The 21,558-nt window shown below is 56.5% G+C and overlaps 1 protein-coding gene across 1 annotated transcript in view; it reads left to right on the top strand.

Annotated features, from left to right (window-relative positions):
• The first annotated feature begins 3,612 nt into the window (after positions 1–3,612).
• LOC126184496 (basic proline-rich protein-like) overlaps positions 3,613–21,558 on the top strand; it is a 46,192-nt gene continuing 28,246 nt past the window's right edge. The window contains exons 1-2 of the mRNA XM_049926889.1: positions 3,613–5,746; positions 5,917–6,297. Coding sequence (XP_049782846.1) covers positions 3,613–5,746; positions 5,917–6,297 — 2,515 coding nt within the window. The remainder of the gene's footprint in view (positions 5,747–5,916; positions 6,298–21,558) is intronic.

Consider the following 21,558-nt stretch of genomic DNA (forward strand, 5'->3'; position numbering starts at 1 on the left):
ATCCATGTCGAGCCTGCTAAACTATTTATGATATACAATAGAGAGGTAACTGATTTTGTGCTTGGTTCAAAGTTGCTAATGAAAGGGTACTTTTGGTAAAAGTAATAAGGTGATGACGCTAACGGTTTGTGTTGAGCCTACAAGGCTCCTAGTAGAGTACATCTGGCGCAAGCACCTCCCAGCCCCGCCGACAACACGACCCGAATGGTGGTTTTCCCCGATCTACCATAGGTATCCGTCGGGTTGGGCTCAAAGGAGAGGAACCACAATTTAGATCCATCCATCCAGGCCATGCGCTGCCTCTTACCAGGGGGCGTAGGTCCCTTGAAGAGGTGCCTAACTTTGAGTTTCAGGTCAGAAGTTATTAGTGTAGTGGAGGTTGAGGTATAGGCTGTGTAGGTTGGTTGTACAAACAATTCACACTGAGCCAATGAGACTTACAATGATACGTGGTGTGGCAGTTAGCACCTTCCGGTCCTGCCAGTAACACAGCCTGAATGGTGGTTTTCCCCGATCTACCATAGGTATATGTCGGGTTGGGCTCAAAACAGAGGGACCACAATTAAGATCCTTCCATCCTGACTGTGTGCTGCCTCTTAATGGAAGGCGTAGGTCCCTTGAAGAGGTACCTAGCTTTAAGCCCTTATTAGACATGGAGATGCTGTTAACTATTTACATATAAGGTGCAATCTGTTTTTAGGATAGTATGTGACTTGTGCACCTCTTGTCGGTTGTTCCCCTCTGTTCTTTGAAGTTTACTTGGTTGACACTATGGATCATCCGTGCTGGACGCTTCAATATCTGTGTTGGCGCCATGGTCTGTATCTGTTTCTTCTTCATCACTCGTGGTGCTAATCATATCTGTGTCGCCCTAGGCATCGTGATGTCTGTTTGGACCGACTTGCCTACGGTAGGGTCTGTTGTGCAAGTATTCTATTTGTTGGATCTTCGAGATTTCGTCCGTTCGTTTGTTGAGTTCAGTCCACCTTTCCGGGTCGCGTATTATGGCATGTAGTTCGTTCTGTGTGTTCAGGCGATTTTTGTGTACTGTGTGTCTTATGTTCGTGCGTGGTCTGCAGAAGAAGACAGTATGTTCAGGGGAACCTTCTGCCCCGCATGTGCATCTATTAGTGTACAGCAGACTCACGTGGTACAGGTGCGTGGGATAAGAGCCATGTCCTGTGATGAAATGTACCATACCGCACCTGGGGTCGATATGTTTTAGTTTTAGTCTTTCCCGGATGTCAGGGAAGAAGTTGTATACATGGCGGCCCTTATCGCTGTTGGCCCACTCGCTCTGCCAGGTATCCACTCGCCATGCTCGGCGTGTTGTCTCAATCAGGACACCAGTGATCTGCCGAACCTGGTCTATTCTCCCCATCCTAAGCCAGTACATTGCTGCGCGGTACTTGATGGTGATATCTATGGGGAAGATTCCCATGACGACACATAGTGCGTCATTTGATGTAGTGTTGAATGCCCCTGTTAGTCGAAGTAAAATACTTCTTTGGCCTCAACGTACAATGGTTCTGTTGGTTGAGAGATTTAATCTGTGGGCCCACATACTGGCAGCAAAGCACAGTACTGACTCGAAGAGAGCGCAATGGTATGTAAGTGTTACTGACAGGGATTGCCTGAATTGTTCCGAATTTAGCCTAGCCAGTTTGTGTAGTATCTTTTCTGCTTTGTTTGTGCATATTCGCATGTGTTCGTGGAAGTTCGATCATTCATCAGTGTATACTCCTAGATAGCGTGTGACTGCTAGTCTTTTTATGTTTGTGTCACCGATTTTGACTATTGGGTTCCTGCGCAGGATACCATTTAGCAATGTATAAGTTGTTTCGTTTCCTGCTATCTTTAATTTATTATCTGTGCACCATTGTGTTATTGTCCTAGGTGTTAAATTGGCTCTTTCTCTAACTGGGCACGGTTGTTTGCTGAAACTACGATGAGTAGTAGCTATACTGCCAGCCCAGCTTCATACACATACCTGAGCCATCTGTAGGACACAATGGCAACTATATGAACAAGTACCGCGAACACGTCGGGTGGCCATTCACAACGTTGGCGGAACCGTCACTTCCCTTAACTTCTTCCTCCTTCGTTAGAATGTGTCACAAGAGCCCCAACCGTTCCTGTCGTATTATCGCACGTCTTCATGCCGTCACTGCTGCCCGCCGCCCTGTCCTCGCCGCCGCTGCCACCGCCCAGAGCCTCCTGGGATTCGCCGCCGCCGCCGCCTGGTCGCAGCCTCCTGGTGCTCGCCGCAGCCGCCGCCTGGTGCTCGCCCCCGCCGCCAGCGCCGCCTGGTCGCCGCCACCCAGTGCTCGCCGCCGCCGCCACCTGGTCGCCGCCTCCTGGTGCTCGCCGATGCCGCCGCCGCGGCCGCCGCCTGGCCGCCGCCCCAGGTGCTCGCCGCTGCTGCGGCCTGGTCGCCGCCTCACGATCTCCCTACCGCTGCCGCCAACTGGAGCATCCCGGTGCTCGCCGCCGCCGTCGCCGCCGCCTGGTCGCTGCCACCTGGCCGTCGCCGCCGCCGCCGCCGCCTGGTCGCCCCTCCCAGTCCTTGCTGCCGCTACCGCCATCCAGAGCCTACTGGTGTTCGCCGCCGCCGTCGGCGCCGCATGGTCGCCGCCTCCCGGTCTCGCCGCCATTGCTGCAGCCCGGAGTCTCTTGGTGCATGCCGCCAACGCCGCCGCCTGTCGCCGCCTCTCGGACCACGCCACCGCCGCCGCCGCCGCCTCTCGGTCTTCTCCGCTGCTCCGGCCGCCCTGAGACTCCTGGTGATCGCCGCCACCGCCGCCCCCTGTCGCCGCCTCCTGGTCTTCGCCGCCGCTGCCACCACCCGAAGCCCACCGGTGCTCGCTGCAGCCGCCGCCGCCTGGTTACCGCCTCCCAGTCCTCGCCTCCTGGTGCATGCCATCAACGCCACCGTCTGTCGCCGCCTCCGGGACCTCGCTGCCGCCGCCACCGCTCCGCCGCCTGGTCGCCGCCTCCCGGTCTTCTCCACTGCTCTGGCCGCCCTGAGACTCCTGGTGCTCGCCGCCGCCGCCCCCGCCTGGTCGCCGCCTCCTGGTCTTCGCCACCGCTGCCACCACCTGAAGCCTACTGGCGCTCGCCGAAGCCACCGCCGCCTGGTTACCGCCTCCCGGTCCTCGCCGCCGCTGCCGCCGCATAGTCACCGCCACCTGGTCCTCGCCGCTGCAGCCGCCGCCACCTGGTCACCGCCACCCGGTCCTCGCCGCTGCCGCGGCCACCGGTTGGTCGCCGCTTCCCAGTCCTCGCCGCCGCCGACGCCGCCTGTACGCCACCTGCAGGTGCTCGCCGCTGCCGCCGCCGCGCCTGGTCCGTTCCTCCTGGTCCTCACCACTGCTGCCACCGCCTGGAGTCTCCCAGTCCTCGCCAGCACCACCGCTGCCATCTGGTTGCTGCCTCCCGGTACTCGCGGCCGCCGTCGCCGCCACGTGGTCGCTGCCACCCTGTACTCGCCACCTCTGCCGCCGCTGCCAGATCGCCGCCTCCTGGTCTTCGCCGCCGCTGTCGCCACCCAGAGAGTAACAGTGATTACTGACGCTGCCGCCGCCTGGTCGCCGCTTCCCGGACCTCGCAGCCATGCCACCACCCGGAGTCTACTGGGGCTTGCTGCCACCGTCGCCGCCACCTGTCGTTTCCTCCCTGTCCTCGCCACTGCCGCTGCCTGGTCGCGCCTTCCGGTCCTCGCTGTCGCTGCCTCTGCCCGGAGATTCCCGGTGCTCTCCGCAGCCGTCGCTGCCGCCTGGTCGCCGCTTCCCGGTTCTTGCTGCCGCCACCATCGCCGCCTGGTCGCTGCCTCCCGGTCTTCGCCGCTGCAGAGTCCGTCTGGAAACTCCGGTTATCGCCACCACCACCGCCGCCTGGTCGCCGCCTCCCGGTCCTCGCCGCCGCTGCCGCCACCCAGAGCCAACAGGTGCTATCCACCGCCGTCGCCGCCGCCAGGTCGCTGTCTCTGAGTGGTCGCGACCGCCGCCGCCGCCGCCGCCACCGCCGCCGCTGGTCGCCGCCTCCCAGTCCACGCTTCCACTGCCACTGCCCGGAGCCTCCCGCTGCTCACCACCGCCAACACCGCCGCCTGGTCGCCGAATCCTAGTCCGCGCCGCCACCGCCGCCGCCGCCTGGTTACCGCCTACCGGTCCTCACGGCCGCCGCCGCTGCGTGGTCGCCGCCTTCCGGTACTCGCCGCTGCCGCTGCTGCCGCCTGGTCGCGACCTCCCAGTCATTGACGCCGCCGCCGCCGCCCGGTCGCCGCCTCCTTGTGCTCGCCGCCGCCGCCGCCCGCCTGGTCGCGGATCCCTGTGGTGGCCACTGGGCCTGGTCGCCATCCCCTGGTCTTCGCCGCCGCTGCCGCCGCCATCCGGAGCCTTTCGGTGCTTGCCAGCCGCCGCAACCGCCTGGTCGCCGCCTCCCGGTCGACGCTTCCACTGCCGCCGCCCGGACCCTACCGGTGGTCACCGCCGCCGCCGCCACTTGGCTGCCGCCTCTCGGTCCTCGCCGCCGCCGTCGCTGAAGCCTGGTCACCGCCTCACGATATTCGCCACAGCTGCCGCCACCCGCAGCCTACCGGTGCTCACCACTGCCATCGCTGCCGCCTGGACGCCACCTCCCAGTCCTCGACGCCGCCGCCGCCGCCCGGTCGCCGCCTCCTTGTGCTCGCCGCCTTCGCCGACGCTGCCTGGTCACAGATCCCAGAGGTGGCCGCCACGGCCTGGTCACCCCCTCCCTGGCCTTTCCGCCGCTGCCACCCTCGGAGCCTCGCGGTCCTCGGCGCCGCTGCCACCGCCTGGTCGACGCCTCCTGGTTCCCACCGCCGACGCGGCTGCCGCTAAAGCCTGGACATCGCCTCCTGGTGCTCGCCGCTGTCGCCGCCACCCGGTGCCCTTCGCCGCCGCCGCCGCAGCCTGGTCGCCGCCTCTAAGTCCTCGCCGCCGCCGCCGCCGCCGTCTGGTTGCCGCCTCCGGCCTTCGCCGCGGCCGTCGCCACCTTCTGGTCACTTCCTCCCGATCTTGCCGCCGCTGCCACTGCCCGGAGCCCCCCGGTGCTCACCGCCTCCAACGCCGCCGCCTGGTCGCCGACTCACCGTCCTCGCCGGCACCGCTGCTGCCGCCTGGTTGCCGCCACCAGGTCCTCGCGGCCGCCGTCGCCACCACGTGGAAACCGCTTTCCGGTACTCGCCGCCTCTGCAGCCGCTGCCTGGTCGCCGCCTCCTGGTCTTTGCTGCCGCTGCTGCCACCCGGAGCCTACCAGTGCTCGCCGCCGCCACCGCCGCCTCGTCGCCGCTTCCCGGTCCTCGCTGCCGCTCCCGCCGCCTGGAGCCTACCCGTGCTAAACGCCGCCATCGCCGACGCCTGGCCGCCGACTCCCAGTCCTCGCTGCCGCCATCGCCTGGTCGCCGCCTACTCGTGTTTGCCTCTGCAGCTGCCTCCCAGAGCCTCCCGGTGCTCGCCGCCGCTGCCGCCGCCTGGTCGCCGCCTCCCACCCCTCGCCGCTGCCGCCGCCGCAGCCGGGTCGCCGCCTCCTGGTGCTCGCCACCGCCGCCGCCACCTGTTCACCGCCTCACGGTCTCCGCCACCGCTGCCGCAGCCAGGAGCCTCCCGGTGCTCGCTGCCACTGCCACTGCCGCTGCCGCCGCCTGTCGTCGCCTCCCGGTCCTCGCTGCCGCTGGCGCCGCCCGGACCGTACCGGTGGACACCGCCGCAGTCGCCGCAATCTGGTCGCCGCCTCATGGACCGCGCCGCCGCCGCCTGGTCGCCGCCTCCCGGTCTTCGCCGCCACTGCCGCTGCCCACAGCCTCCTGGTGCTCACCGCCGCGGCCGCCGCCTTTTCCCCGCCTCCAGGTCTTCACTGCCAATGCTGCCGCTGCTGACGCCTGGTGCCTACCAGTGCTCGCCGGCACTGTCGTCGCCGCCTGGTCGCCGCCACCCAGTCCTCGCCGCCGCAAACGCCGCCGCCTGGTCGCCGCCTCCCGGGCTTCGCCGCTGCTGCTGCCATCCAGATCTTGCTGGTGCTCGCCGCCCACTGGTCATCGCCTCCCAGTCTTCGCCGCCGCCGCCACCTTGTCGCCACCTCATGGTTCTCGCCGCCGCCACCCGATCGCCGCCTCGCAGTGCTCATCGCTGCCACCGCTGCCACGGCCTGGTCGCCACCTCCCTGGCCTCGACGCCGCTACTGCCACGCTGAGCCTCCCTGTGCTCGCTGCCGCCTCCTGGTCGCCGCCACCCGGTCCTCGCCACTGCCACCACCACCGCCGCCGCCTCCACTGCCGCCGCTTGGTCGCCGCCTCCCAGTCCTCGCTGCCACCGCCGCCGCCTGGTCGCTGCATCTTCGTCGTCGAAGCCGCTGTCGCCACTTGGAGCCTCCCAGACAGCGCCGCCGCCACAGCCGCCGCCTGGTGGCCGCCTCCTGTTCCTCACCGCCGCCGCCGCCACCCGGAGCCTTTCGGTGCTCACCGCCGCCGCCGCCGCCTGGTCGCCGCCTCCCGGTCCACGATGCCGCTGCCTCCACCCGGACCCTACCGTTGTTTGCCGCGGCCGCCGCCGCCTGGCTGCCGCCTCTTGGTCCTCATCGCAGCCGCCGCCACCGCCGCCGCCTCCGCCTGGTCGCTGCAGCCTAATCGTCGCCACCCCCACCGCCGACGCCTGGTCGTCACCTCCCGGTCTCCGCCACCGCTGCCGCCGCCTGGAGCCTCCCGGTTCTCGCCGCCGCCGCCGCTGCCGCCACCTAAACGCCGCCTCCCGGTTCTCGATGCTGCTGCCGCCGCCCGGACCCTACCGGTGCTCGCCGCCGCCGTCGCCGCCGCCGTCGCCGCCGCCTGGTAGCCGCCTCTCTTGCCTCGCCGCCGCTGCCACCACTTGGGGCCTCCCGGTGCTCGCTGCCGCTGCTGCCGCCATGTCGCCGCCACCCGGTCCTCGCCGCTGCCGCCGCCGCGGCCTGGTCGCCACCTCCTGGTCCTTGGCGCCGCTGCTGCCGCCCGGAGCCTCCCGGTGCTCGCCACTGCCATCGCCGCAATCTTGTCGCCGCCTACCGGGGCTCGCTGCCGCCGCCGACTGGTCGCCACCTCCTGGTGCTCCCCGCCGCTTCACGTCGAGCGTGCCGCGACAGTCCTCACTTGGGGAAGTGATGCGTCTCTCATAGCCTCTCCTTCCCAAGTGGCTCTTTCCGCCTTCCCGTGGTGCCAGACGTCAAGCTTGGCATTCTGCCTTGCGTCAAAAGGGAGAGCTGCGACCCAACCCGATGCGAAAGCGAAGGGTGCGTGGCACAGGGGGAGCTGTGTCGAGGGACCGAACACCAGTCCCTTTCTGTTCGCAGGGCACAGACCAGCAGGTGCTCTGCATGCCGGCGACCTCGTTTGTCGGCGTGGGATCACGGCGCGAGTCGGCAAGGGTGCTTCGCCACGCCCCTGGGTAACCGGGGCGTGTTCTGCCAAACCCAGGTGGTGGTGACATCGCCTGGGCCAGGTTAGATGGGCCCAGACCGCCGAACGACTGGGGGACCGACCCACCACCTGAGTAGGAGTGGGTCCTTGGCCTTCAGGTGGAAACTCGGGCAAGTAGGCGGCGAAGGGCGAGAGGTGCATCCGCCTCTCCGGAGTGCGGGGTGCAGTTGCCGAGGAGCGTCGTGTGAAATCGTCGGCGACGAGGCCATCGATGGGGACCAGTGCGCTGGCGACGGCGTGCTGAACCCGGCAGCTCTGGAGTGCCCTTGACCTAGGGGCGAGGTCGGTGGGCGAGCTGCAGAAGTCCCCCCCCATGCCAGAGGAGCCGGTCCGGGGCAAGAGACGGGCTGCCACTTCTTTTTATCACTCGTCAATCATGGCTGCTAACGATACGAGTGATATGTGTGCGCCTCAACGAGCTTCCATTGCGCCTGATCCCTCTCCCCAGGACGAGCAGGGACAGGCAACGAATGAAACAGTTATGGAGAGGTATACTCGGATAGCGTCGCTCATGGAGCAACAAATTAAAAACGGCAAGATAAGCCAGGCTGGTCTTGCCATTATTAAGAATGAGTTGGCAGCATGGGCTATTGCCCACGCCAAACTAGAAGGAAGGGCTGAAGAACTGGAAAAAGAGAATGACAGGTTAAGGAAACAACCAGCTAAGACGTGGGCAGCTGTGGCCGCGCAAGCGCCCACAAAGCGCCCACAAAACTCAACAAAAGACACAATTGACAGAATCACAAAGAGAACTGACACGGCAGTCTTCCTCAGGACACTACCTGGGCAGGACACCAGTGTCAAAAAGATCCAAGAATTATTAACCAAAAATATAGATCCTGTTAAAGACAAGATACGAATCAAAAGAATAAAACCAAGTAGAAATTCTGTCATAGTAGAAGTTGCCTCAGAGAATGACAAAGAAAAATTGTTGAACAACCAAAAACTGAACTCGGTGGTCAAATGCGAACCACCAAGGAAACGTAATCCTTTAGTCATATTATATGACGTACCATCAGTAATGACTAATGAAGAATTAATGGAAACAATCAGGCTGCAAAATTTCGAAGAGATTAATGAAGAAGAATTCAAAAACTGCTTTAAATTAAAATTTAAGACTGGGCCAAGGGGTCGTGACGTTGTTCATCACGTCGCCGAGGTGTCAGCACAAATGTGGCGAAACATTACAACAATGGGCAGAATATATATATCGGCTTTCACGCCGTTAACGCTAGAGACTATGTCGTGGTACCTCGTTGCCACAACTGTGGTGACCTGGATCACGTCTTAAGGTTGTGCACCAGGGAGCCGGCATGCACTAAATGTGGAGAACTTGGTCACAGCCGCAAAGATTGTAAGGCGGCGGCGGTCTGCATACCGTGTAGAAATAGAGGCAAGAAGTCTTGCGGAGCCACAGGCAGGAATTGCCCTACATATAGAATGCTGGAGCAAAGACTCATCTCCAGAACAGACTATGGCTGAGCCAGGTACACCAAAGAGGATGCCAAAACGGAAGTCCCCGAGCAAAAGGAGGAGGGATGCCGTGAGGGCAAACAGATTTAAGGAGTTTCTGAGGTCGCTCTCCGGCGCCTCTAGATCTGAAATACAAGACAAAGCAACCCAGACTGATTTTCCAACAATGGACATTGGTATACAAACCAATCTCCCCCTCACGACAGAAACTCTCTCCTCTGAAAGCCGGGGAACAAAGCCGACATTACATCTACAACGGCAAGGGCATCCTGTGACTGTGGTAACGCCAAGAGACAATCACATAGTAACGCCAAAGGACATTCACATTAATCATATAAAGCAATTACCGATTCAAGAAAATACAGTGACGAGCTCCTGCACGAGCACCACTGTACTAAGCTCACCAATTGTCAGAGTCCCACCGGTCGATCCGGTGAGGGTATACCCCAACTTGGAGTATACTATGCAACTGTCCAGATTGGAGCAGCCGGCAACCCTGACCACAGCCTTACGACATGTGGTCCGGGTAGGACATGAAGAAGGCAGAAAGGTAACCTTCTCGGTTATGGAGGCTGTTGACAGGATCCAGCTAAAATCAGTGAATCTCCCCACTGACTTCGGAGCCTTGCGTGATCTACTCAAGAAAGTTTTCGACAGACGAGGTGAGAAATTTGACCTTAACGAAATTTACGAGCAATCAGTAATAGCACACGGACGAATTGCTTTCGACTGGAATAAGACTTGGCCACATGACCGAATACATACATACTACCCTTAATGACGAAAATAACCATTGGACAACTAAACAGTCATAACAGCAGACTCGTCATGCAGGAGCTCCGGAGGGAGGTGGAAGAGAGGAGATTGGATGTGCTCTGTCTACAGGAGCCATACTCCCTGGCTGGAAAAATAGCTTTTGCCGCTACAGGCTGGCAAATAGTCAGCACGGGAGATAACCCGAAGGCGGTGATTATAATCACAAATAAGCTCTTCAGAGTTACCACACTGTCACAATTCGCAACTAGCCACTGCAACGTCGTGGAGCTTCAAACCCCCATGGGAACAATAATCCTCATAAACATGTATTTCCAATATGGGGACAACATAGAACTCTATATAGACCACCTGGCTAGAGTCACCACGGCGTTGCAGGGAAGAAAAGTAGTAGTAACAGCTGACATTAACGCAAAATCCCCCCTGTGGTACAGTGGCACAAGGGATGCCAACGGTGAAAAAATTGAAGAACTTATAATGGCATCACAACTTGTGGTGGCTAACAGGCCTGGCAATCCTCCTACCTACGCTGCAGGGGGAGGACAGGGCACATGTAGCACCAAATACGGCTAACCTTATTCAAAATTGGAAAGTCCTAGAAAATGCCACCACAAGCGACCACAACTTGATATCTTTTACCTTGGGTGAAAGAGAATGCCGCTGGGCCACGGGGTGGGAGGTGCAACTAAATTACAGAAGAGCTGACTGGGAGTGCCTAGCGAGGGAGTGTGACATTCCTCTGTTACCGGAAGGTGACATGTATCTAGACATAGACGTTGACCAAAGAACTGAGGAACTGGTGAACGCAGTGACAAGAGCGGTGAAGGCAGCCGTACCTACAAGGAGGAGGGCCATGGCGGCCTCTCCGTCACCATGGACTGCAGAACTAGGTGAACTACGTCGATCTGTCAGACGGCTAAGGAGGCACTACCAGCGCAGTGTCGTCTGGCAAGAACGCCAAAGGTGGCAGAGATTATACAGGGAGGAAAAACTGAAGTTCCAAAAGGAACTACGCGAAGTTAGGATACGAAGTTGGGAGAGTTTCGTGCTTAACCAGCTAGTCACGGACCCATGGGGGCTTCCATACAAGCTGGTAAGGGAAAAAATCCGCTCTCCTCTGGAGTTATCTACAGTCAGGTACGGGGACGGGATGACGGAGTCCTGGCAGGAAACTGCGGGGGTCCTCCTCCGGTCCCTGTTGCCTGACGACAACGCAGAAGGGGAAACAGAAGGGCAGAAACAACTTAGAAATGAAGATCAGGAGGAATACGATAATGAGACGGCTGTCTACCCTTTTTCAGAGGAGGAGGTGGCAGCTCATATAAGATCATTGAAAAAAGGTAAAGCACCTGGGCCGGACGGCATTGTGGCGGAGGTAGTGCAGTTCCTGGCGCCTCAGTTAATCGCGCCATTAACACATCTTTATAATGAATGTCTCCGACAGAGGAAATTTCCGAAGAGATGGAAGACAGCAAATGTAATCATTATAAAGAAAGGAATAGATAAGGACCCTGCTAATGTGAAATCTTAAAGGCCGATTTGCTTGTTGGACATTTTCGGAAAAATATTGGAGAAACTGCTGGCTGACAGATTGATGGCACACCGAGTGTTGTGCGGGATGAGCGACAGGCAGTTCGGGTTCAGGCCGGGGCGATCAGCATCTGATGCTATTGCCCTGGCGGCCGAGGTCTGCAGCTCGACCCCGCATAAATACGTGGTTGGCATCATGGTGGATATCAGTGGCGCCTTCGACAACCTTTGGTGGCCTTCGCTCTTCTCCTGCTTGCGGGAGAAAGAGTGTCCAGGGCCGCTATATGGTTGCCTGAGGAGCTATTGCAATGAACGGGAGGTCTGGTTATCATCATCTAGCGAAAGAATCGGTAAGAAAATCACCAAAGGATGTCCCCAAGGTTCAGTCTTAGGACCCCTTTTCTGGGACATACATATGGAGCCGTTATTAGACAGATTACAACAGAGCGATGAGGTGTTAGAGGTGATAGCCTACGCGGATGACCTCCTTCTGTTGGTTGGCGGCCGTAGCCGCGAAGACATAGAACCAAAAATAGAGACAGCACTAGACAAACTTCAGAAGTGGTGCCAATCGACAAAGATGACGATATCACCTAGCAAATCGACCTACTTACTACTAAAAGGAAATCTTATCAGAAACCCGACTGTCAGAATAGACGGATCACCAGTTCTCCGACGACGAGAGACACGCTACCTGGGAGTTATCATTGATGAGAGGTGGAATTTTGGGAAGCACATTGAAACTGTCACTCAGAGAGCACTTCAGATATTAAATAATTTAATCTCCATAGGTCACAAAAGATTTCATCTTCCTCCACACCTAATTAGACTTTATCATAACAGTATTTTAACCTCAGTAGTGGGCTACGGCTCGGGAGTCTGGGCGCACAGGCTCACGAGGGTTGTGCCCGCCATGGCGGTGAGAAGGGTTCAGAGAAGCATGATATTAAGATCCGTAGGTGCCTACAGAACATCTCCAGGGGGAGCCCTATTAATCATAATGGGGCTCTGCCCTCTGGACATAAAGATTAGAGAACAGGCGGCTTGGTATTGGGCCAAGAAGGGAAATAATGAGAAAATAGTTGACATTATGGGTACCAGATTGAGGGACAAAAGAGAGATAAGGATAAGAGGGGAAGAGCTCTGGCAGGAGATTTGGGAGGCAGAAGAGACTGGACGAAGAACCTTCCATTTCCTACCTGATGTGAGGGAACGACTTGGCATGAAGTATTTTGAGCCTACACGAGGGTTGATCCGCTTTCTCACTGGCCATGGTCCCTACCCGACATATTTATGTCGATTTGGGAAAAGGGCGACACCAGCGTGCGACTGTGGCGATCCGGAGGGCTCGCCCGAGCACGTAGTTTATGAATGTCCTCTCTTCAATGATATCGCCAACGAACTACGAGACAGACTACCCAACCGAGACACACACCAATTACTCAGACGAGAAGAAACGTTTCAGACCTTGAACACCCTGGCAAACGAGATATCACGAAAAATATTAATCGACTATCTAGGAGAGATACAGTAAATAACGAGCGACAATAACCACCAACTGAGTCTGAGAGCCCTATTCCCATACCGCCTGTGCGAGGACTGGCCGACTACCTCTAAGTTGGGAACCGCCACGTGCAGGACTAGGGGGAGTAGGGAACAACTACCGATTGCGACACACACACCGGACATGACGTAGGATAGATTAGTTTGTAGGAATTAGACATAGGAAATTAAGATAGGGACTGCAGCGAATAAACATTGAGGCCCGCCCAGTGCCAGGGGCATGCTCTTCGGGGTTAGCTCGAAGAGCAGGGCAGTAAAAGTAGGTTTATATCTCTACTGGCACGCATGTGACGCTGCAGTAAATATATATATAAACTAGATTAGAAATAGGAATTAGGATAAACAATATAAGTAGATTAGATGCCCATTGTTACTAATGTTAATGTTAACTGTAGCTCACCTACTATTAAGTGTACTAAGCTGCAAAAGTGTAAATAATGTATCACTGTTAAGACCCACTAATGCATTAAGGTAGTGGGTTAAACTTGTATGATTATAATGATTTTGGTAATAAAGATTTTTTTAAAAAAAAAAAAAAACTAGTCGCCACCTCAAGGTCCTCGCCACCGCCGCCGCTGCCGTCTGGTCACCGCCTCCCGGTCCTGGCTGCCGCCGCCGCCTGGTCAGCGCCACGCGGATCACGCCGCCGCCGCCGCCTGGTCGCCGCCTCCCGATCTTCGCCACCACTGATGCCGCCGCCACGGCCTGGTCGCTGCCTCCCAGTCTTCGCCACCGCTGCTGCCTCCCAGAGCCTCTCGGTGCTCGCCGCCGCTGCCGGCCCCATATCGCCGCCACCCGGTCCTCGCCACTGCCGCCACCGACCCCTGTTCGCCGCTACCGGTAGTCGCCTCCGCCGCCACCGCCTAGTCGCCGCCTCCTGGGGCTCGCCGTCTTACCGTCGTCGCCGCCGCCGCCGCCGCCGCCGTCGCCTGGTCGCCGCCTCCCAGTGGTTGCCGCCGCCTCCGCCGTGGCCTTGTCGCCGCCTCCCGGTCCTGGCCGCCGCTGCCGTCGCCTGGAGATTCCCGGTGCTCACCGCAGCCGTCGCCGCCGCCTGGTCGCCGCCTCGGGGTCCTCGCTGCCGCCGCCGCCGCCGCCGCCGCCTCCTGGTGTTCGCCGGCTGCTGCGGCCGCCCGGAGACTCCCGGTGCTCGCCGCCATCGCCGCCGCCTGGTCGCCGCCTCCCGGTCCTCGCCGCCGCTGCCACCGCCTGGAGCATACCGGTGCTCGCCGCCGCCGTCGCCGCCGCCTGGTCGCCGCCTCCCAGTGGTCGCCGCTGTCGCCGCCGCCGCGGCCTTGTCGCCGCCTCCCGGTCCTCACCGCCGCCGCAAACGCCGCAAACGCTGACCCACGTTTAGTTGGCTCACATTCATTCCTACGTCCCACGTGAGCCAACTAAACGTGGGTCAGATCAACACCCATAATAGCAGGCTAGTCTTGCAGGAACTCCATAAGGTGGTGGAAGAGAAGAGTCTAGATGTACTCTGTTTGCAGGAACCGTACGCCCAAGTGGGGCGGATCCCATTCATGGCTGCCAACTGGCAAGTAATACACTCTGACACAGAGCCAAAAGCTGCAGTGGTAATTATCAACAGTACATTTAGAGCCACAGTCCTTGTGTAGTTTTCTGGAGAACTCTGCCTTGTCGTGGAACTGCAAACTCCTACAGGAGTGTTATACATCTCCAACATATACTTTCAATATGGAAGGGAAATATACGAATTTTTGGAGACACACAAGTTGCCACGGCATTGCAGGGACGCAGGATGCTCGTGATGGCAGATATAAATGCAAAGTCCCCCCTATGGTTCAGTGGCGCACACGACGATCGGGGGCTAAAGGCTGAGGAGACAATCATGGCATTGCACCTGGTGGTTGTCAACCAACAAGGGAACTCCCCCACCTATTCTTGCGGCGGGGGAGTAGGCACAAATATTGATGTTACACTAGTAACACCAAACCTCATTACAAAAGTCGCCGCCGCCGCAGTGGTCTCGCGGTTCTAGGTGCACAGTCTGGAACCGCACGACTGCTACGGTCACCGGTTCGAATCCTGCCTCAGGCATGGATGTGTGTGATGTCCTTAGGTTAGTTAGGTTTAAGTAGTTCTACGTTCTAGGGGACTGATGACCACAGCTGTTAAGTCCCATATTGTTCAGAGACATTTGAACCATTTTTGAACAAAAGTCGCCAACTGGAAAGTGTGGGACAGAGCAACCACCAGTGACCATAACTTAATCACCTTTACCATTGGGGAAAGGGAGTGCCACTGGGAAATGGGGTGGGAGCTGCAGCTCAATTACAACAAGACCAACTGGGACCGTCTCGCGGAAGAGTGCAACATCCCGGCATTGCTGGAGGGTGACGAAAATGTGGAAGAGTACGCCGAAGAACTGGTACAAGCGATCACCAGGGTGGTTCGAGCTGCTGTACCAACCAGGAGCAGAGTCTTTGCGGCCACCCCCACACCATGGTCGGTCGAATTAGGACAGATGCGCTACGCTGTAAGGAGGGCAAGGAGGTACTACCAGTGGAGCGTCGTCTGGGGAGAAAAGCAAAGATGGCTACAGATCTATAGAGAAAGCAAGGAACAATTTCAGCAGGAGCTTAGGGCAATAAGGTTTAGAAGTTGGGAAAATTACGTGAAAAGCCAATTGGCTACAGACCCTTGGGGTGTCCCGTACAAACAGGTACGGGAAAAAATAAGATCACCCATGGTGCTATCCGCTGTCAGGGACGGGGACCAGATGACGGGCACATGGCAGGAAACTGGTGAGGCCCTCCTTCGGGTCCTGTTACCTGACGACGTGGAGGAATATGAAACAGACGAACAGAAAAGAATAAGGAGAGAAGACCTAAGGGTTTATGACAACAATATCAGAACTTACACCTTCTCTGAAGAAGAGGTTGCTGCCCAGATCAAGGCCCTCAAGAGCGGAAGAGCTCTTGGCCCGGACGGCATTACTGCGGAGGTAGTGCAATTCCTTGCCCCCCAGCTCGTAGCTCCTCTCACTAAGTTATACAACGAGTGCCTGAGACTCGGGAAATTCCCAGAAATCTGGAAAAAAGCAAATCAAAAAGGGTCCTGATAAAGATCCTACCGAAATTAAGTCTTACAGACCCATCTGCTTGCTAGACATACTGGACAAACTTTTTGCGAGGCTAGTGGCAAACAGACTGACAGCACTCCGCATGCTGTGCGGGATGAGTGACAGAATTCGGTTTTCGGTCTGGGCGTTCTGCGTCTGACGCAATCGCCCTGGCCGCCGAGGTCTGTGGCTCCACCCCGCACAAGTATGACGTTGGCATCATGGTGGACATCAGTGACGCCTTCGACAACCTCTGGTGGCCCTCACTCTTTTCCTGCTTGCAGGAGAAGAACTGCCCAGGGCTACTTTATGGCTGTCTGAGGAGCTATTGTGCAGACAGGGAGGTCTGGCTATCGGCCCCTAGCGGCACAGTCAGGAAGACTGTGACCAAAGGATGTCCTCAAGGCTCTGTCCTAGGACCTCTCTTTTGGGACGTCAACATGGAGCCATTACTGGAAGACCTGAAGAACAGTGACGATGTGCTAGAGGTCATAGCATACGCAGACGGCCTCCTCCTGCTGGCCGGCGGCCGAAGCCGTGAGGACTTAGAGCCCAAAGTGGAGAGAGCCATAACTATACTTACATCATGGTGTCATAAAACCAAAATGACGATTGCGCCCAGTAAATCTACATACCTGCTTCTCAAAGGCAAACTGATCAGATACCCTACTGTAAGAATTAATGGCTCGCGCGTTCTTCGGCTCCGCGAGGCCCGATATCTAGGTGTAATGATCGATGAGAGGTGGAACTTTGCATCGCACATTGATACCGTATATCAAACATCCTTGGTTTTACTGAACAATCTCATTGGAATTGGTCACAAACGATATCACCTTCCACCCAACTTAATCAAATTATATCATAATAGCATCTTGACCCCAATAGTAGGATACAGATCAGGGGTCTGCGCACACCGACTCACGAGCACATAGCGGTAAGATTATAGTAATAATAATAAAAAACCTGTAGTGTAGAATAGAAAGCTGCATTACTTTGTATCATTCTTAGGACCCACTAATGTAGTTAGGTAGTGGGTTAAATATGCATAATGTAATGGATTGAATAAAGAATTAAAAAAAAAACGCCGCCGCCACCACCTGGTCGCCGCCTATGGTCCTCACCGCCACCGCTGCCGCCGCCTGGTCGCCGCCTCATGGTGCTTGCCGCCGTCACCGCCGCCGACTGGTCGCCACCTCCCGGACACCTTCTCCGCATCACCTTTGGCTCCCATGCATCCCTCAGCCTTTTCCTTACATCCTCCTCCCCTCGTCAGCCCCTACTCCCTCATCGTCTGCCAACCCTCACTGCCATGATCACAAAACTCAGCCCTGTGGTAACGGAGGCGGAGGTGTTAGCAGAACTGAAAGCCCACCCTGACCTGGAAATCCACTCTGCCCACCCTATTTACAACTCCTCTTGCCCTACTTTCCTCATGCGTATATTTACAGAGTCTGCCTTCTCCATCGACCACCTCCTCATGCAGGGTGCCCTGATTTTCAACTGCTGCCACCCTGTTGACCCATTCCATTCCCCTCCTCAATCCTACCACTACCAGTGCTGTCTCCTGTACAGCGACCACCTCACCCAAAACTGCAAGAACCCCCACACCTGCCCCCGTTGTAAAGCCTCCCACTAACTCAAAGAGTGTCCCAACCTCATCTCACCCACTTCCTGCAACACTTGCAACGAACTTCACCCCACCTATTCCTCCAAATACAAAACCAAACCCCCTCCTACCAACCCTGAGCTCACTGTCCCCATTCACTCCATTGACCCGCCCATCCATCCCAACTATTCCCTGCGCTCTCCCCCTACAGCAGAACACATCATCCGGATCCTCACCATCATCCTGCAGAACATCCACCACTTCCAGCGCCCCCACACACTTCAGCAGTTTTCCCTTGCCACCCACTGTGTTTTCCACTTAAACACCTACACCACCTACTCTCACAACCAGGCCCAATTTACCTTCATGCGCCTCGACACCCTCGTTTAAGCCCCTCTCTCCTCATCCCGCTTCCTTCCCACCTCCAACCTCCTTGCTCATCAACAGTACTGTCTCCTCTACCTCAACATTCTCTCCCTCCCTGTCAATTCGCTCCCTCCTGCCAACAAATACCTCTTTATGCATACCTTATCCCAGCATGAGGTTGACTCCTTCATCGTTAATGAAACCTTCCTCCAACCCCACCATGTTGTCCGCACCTCCCCTATCTCATTCACTGCACTGAAGATCCCCTTCCTCTAGCCTGAGGTGGAGTCGCTATAGGCCACCTCAAGCATCTCCCTGTCTGGCCACAACCCCTCCTCAATGACCCGACTGAACATCTTCTGCTCAGTATATCTTTTTCCCTCCATCACCGTCATCTTTGCCACTAACAATATCTACCTCACTGCTCCTTTCCCCTTCGACTTCATTTCCTATGTTGGCCGTACCTTCTCCACCTATGTGATCGCACATGACCTCAGCATCCACAGCCATGACCTGCCACCCTTTGGTGGTGGCATCAGTTTCTTGCGACCCTCCATGGTGACCTTGTTCCTCTCCCACAGTAAACCCATCCTGAAAGTAACTCCACCCCTCATGTTATCCTCGCTTCCCCCAAACTCCTTGGTTGCATCACCCTTGACGTCCTCGATCCCATTGGTAGTGACCATCCATCTGTCCTTCTCACCATCTCCTCTGCCCATCCCACCGCTGCTGCCACCCCCCGAGCTGCCCCTCCAAAGTTAGTCCATGACTACTGCTGTGCCTTTAAGTCGAAAGCCACCCCTTCACCTTTCACCACCCTGCTGATATCACCCATGCCTCTTCCTTCCTTCAGATGACCATCACTGACGCTGTGGAGGCTCATGTCCCTAACAAACTCATCCAACCTCACCCCCTACGCTTCCTCCACAGGCCGTCTTCCTTCTGCATGAATCCCGCAGGCTAGAGCTCCTTCCCCCGCACCTGTGACCAGGATACACTCATCGGCCAGCAGAAATTACAGCGACATTTCCGGAACCTCCTTACATGTTCAGTAAGGTCTTCGACATCATCTCTCTCACCGTATTCACTGCCACCTTTACCAGCACCACCTCCTTCCACTTACCCAATGTGGCTTCCGGTCTTCTCCACTGATGACCAGCTCCTTAATCTTAACAATCTTCTTTCCCTCCAACTTAACTCCTGTCACTCCACTGTCTTTTGTTTCCCTTGAACTCCAGAACGCCTATGACCATGTCTGGTATGGCGGGCTCCTCTTCAGACACCAGACCTATGCTCTTCCCATCAACTTCGTCCGTCTCGTTTTCTCCTTCCTCTCCCATCGTCCCTCCTATGTGACTAGACACAATTGCAACTCCCTTACTTTCTATCCCTCTGCTGCCGTGCCCTAAGGCTTTGTCCTTTCCCCTCTCCTCTATCTCCTGTACACTACTAATATGCGCAAACCTCCCCCACCTGTTAATCTTCTCCAGTTTACTGATGACACCACCTTCCTAGCCTTTTATCCTACCCTTCAACAGTCCCAATGTACCCTCCAAACCCATTTTGATGAATTCACCTCTTGGTGCAACCAGTGGTTCCTCTGTATCAACCACTCCAAGACCCAGGCAATCATCATAGGCCACACCACCCGTTCCTTCCATGATTTCTGCCTCGCCATTTATGGCCATCCTATCCACCTCACTCCTACCCTCAAATACCTTGGCCTCACCCTTGACCGCCACCTCACCTGGACTCCCCATCTCCTTACCATCCAAAACAAAGCTCACAACAGACTCCGCCTCCTGAAATACCTGTCTGGCCAGACATGGTGTCTGCATCCTTCCACCATCCTTCACACCAACAAATCCTTGATCCACCCCATCCTGTGTTATGCCAGCATAGCTTGGATTTCCGCCCCTCCCAGGTTCTATAAATCCCTCCAAATCCTCGAATGCCATGCGCACCGCCTTGCCTTCCGCATCCGCCTTCCATCCCGCATGCACGTCCTCTACAACCTCATCCGTTTCCCCCACCTTCTCCTTTTCCTTGAACACATCTTCATACTATATGTGGTCTGCCACATCAGTCCCCCTTACCCCCTGGTGTCTCCCTTCCTCTGCACCCCCAGCCAGTTGCAGCACCTTTACCATTGTGTCCCACCCTCTCTCCATATCCACACCCTCCGCCTTCTTTCCCAACCCAACTTCCACCATCTACATACCCTTCCTACCAACTCTAACCCCATCTGCCTGCCTCCTCCTCAGGGCTCCCTCTTCTCCCCCTCCCTTCTCCTAAGCGGCTTTCCCCTCCTACTGCCCCTCCCTCTCTTGCGCTCCCCTTCAGTGTCTCTGCACATCCTTCTGCCTTGTCTTCACACTTCATCTCCTGCCCCACCAGTCTCCTACCTCTTACTGTACCCGCTGAAGCCCCTGCTCTCTTCATCCCACCACCTCCCCTGCTGCCCCTTGCTCTCCCCTCTTTTTCCATCCTCTCCAGCCTCTCCCTCAGCAGACCCCACCTGGCAGTTTTATTCTTCATAGTGCGTGCGCCAAGTGGGTTTTAAGTGTGTTGTTCTTGAGTGTTCTTAGTACTGTGGCCTACTTTTAACCTGTGCGTGTGCCTTCAGTGTCTTCTTTGTGTTTTAAGAATTGCCAACATTGTTTTTTAACTTTATGTTGACTTTTTTAAGCGTCCCCCCATGAACGTCTCAATGTCAGTGTATTTTTACTTACATTATCTCCCCTTACTGTGTTTTATGTTCCCCTTTTTTATCGCCGTATATATGTAACATTTTATTCTTGTCTTAGTTGTCATGTCAAGAGCGGCGAATTGTGCCGTGAACAGCCCTCCCCTCCCCACGTGGGGCAGGGGAATGAAATCACAATAAAGAAAAAATATCTTGCGATCGTGCATCTTGAGAGTGCGTCCCACGTGATTATTTTCCATTTTGTGAAACTGTATTTAATGCAAATAAAATTAGGTTATAAGTTACTTACTGTTGTGGATTGGCAAGAGAGCCAACCCACTATGAGAGGAAACCGAAAGGCACGCGTTTTAGCTCACGCAGGCTGGCGTGAGGTCTGGAACAGGTCAAGGAAATGAGACTAGCAAAAAAAGGACGTAGCTGTAGAATACTTAACTTTAATCCATAAATGGTGAACATCGCTCTTGACGGTACATATTTTACAGCATCAATAGTAACTGGTAATGCCGCCTTGCTGGGTCGTAGCAAATGACGTAGCTGAAGGCTATGCTAACTATCGTCTCGGCAAATGAGAGCGTATTTTGTCAGTGAACTATTGCTAGGAATGTCGGCTGTACAACTGGGCCAGTGCTAGGAAGTCTCTCTAGACCTGCCGTGTGGCGGGGCTCGGTCTGCAATCACTGATAGTGGCGACACGGGGGTCCGACGTATACTAACGGACCGCGGCCGATTTAAAGGCTACCACCTAGCAAGTGTGGTGTCTGGCGGTGACACCACACTTACCATGTACGCGGTTAATACTGAGGAAGAGCGCAAAAAACCCCATAATGATGACACCGAACTGATCTGTTTCGTGAAACTACCTTACCTTATCATTCGCGAGTGCGGCGAAAGTGGAGAATCATAATGACACAACGATCAAACTGTAGCGGACGAGTCTGCTTTCAGCCAGTAACGCCTTTCTATCGTTGACTACACTGAATGACTGT

This window comes from Schistocerca cancellata, chromosome 4, assembly GCF_023864275.1.
Source record: "Schistocerca cancellata isolate TAMUIC-IGC-003103 chromosome 4, iqSchCanc2.1, whole genome shotgun sequence".
NCBI classification, from domain to species: domain Eukaryota; kingdom Metazoa; phylum Arthropoda; class Insecta; order Orthoptera; family Acrididae; genus Schistocerca; species Schistocerca cancellata.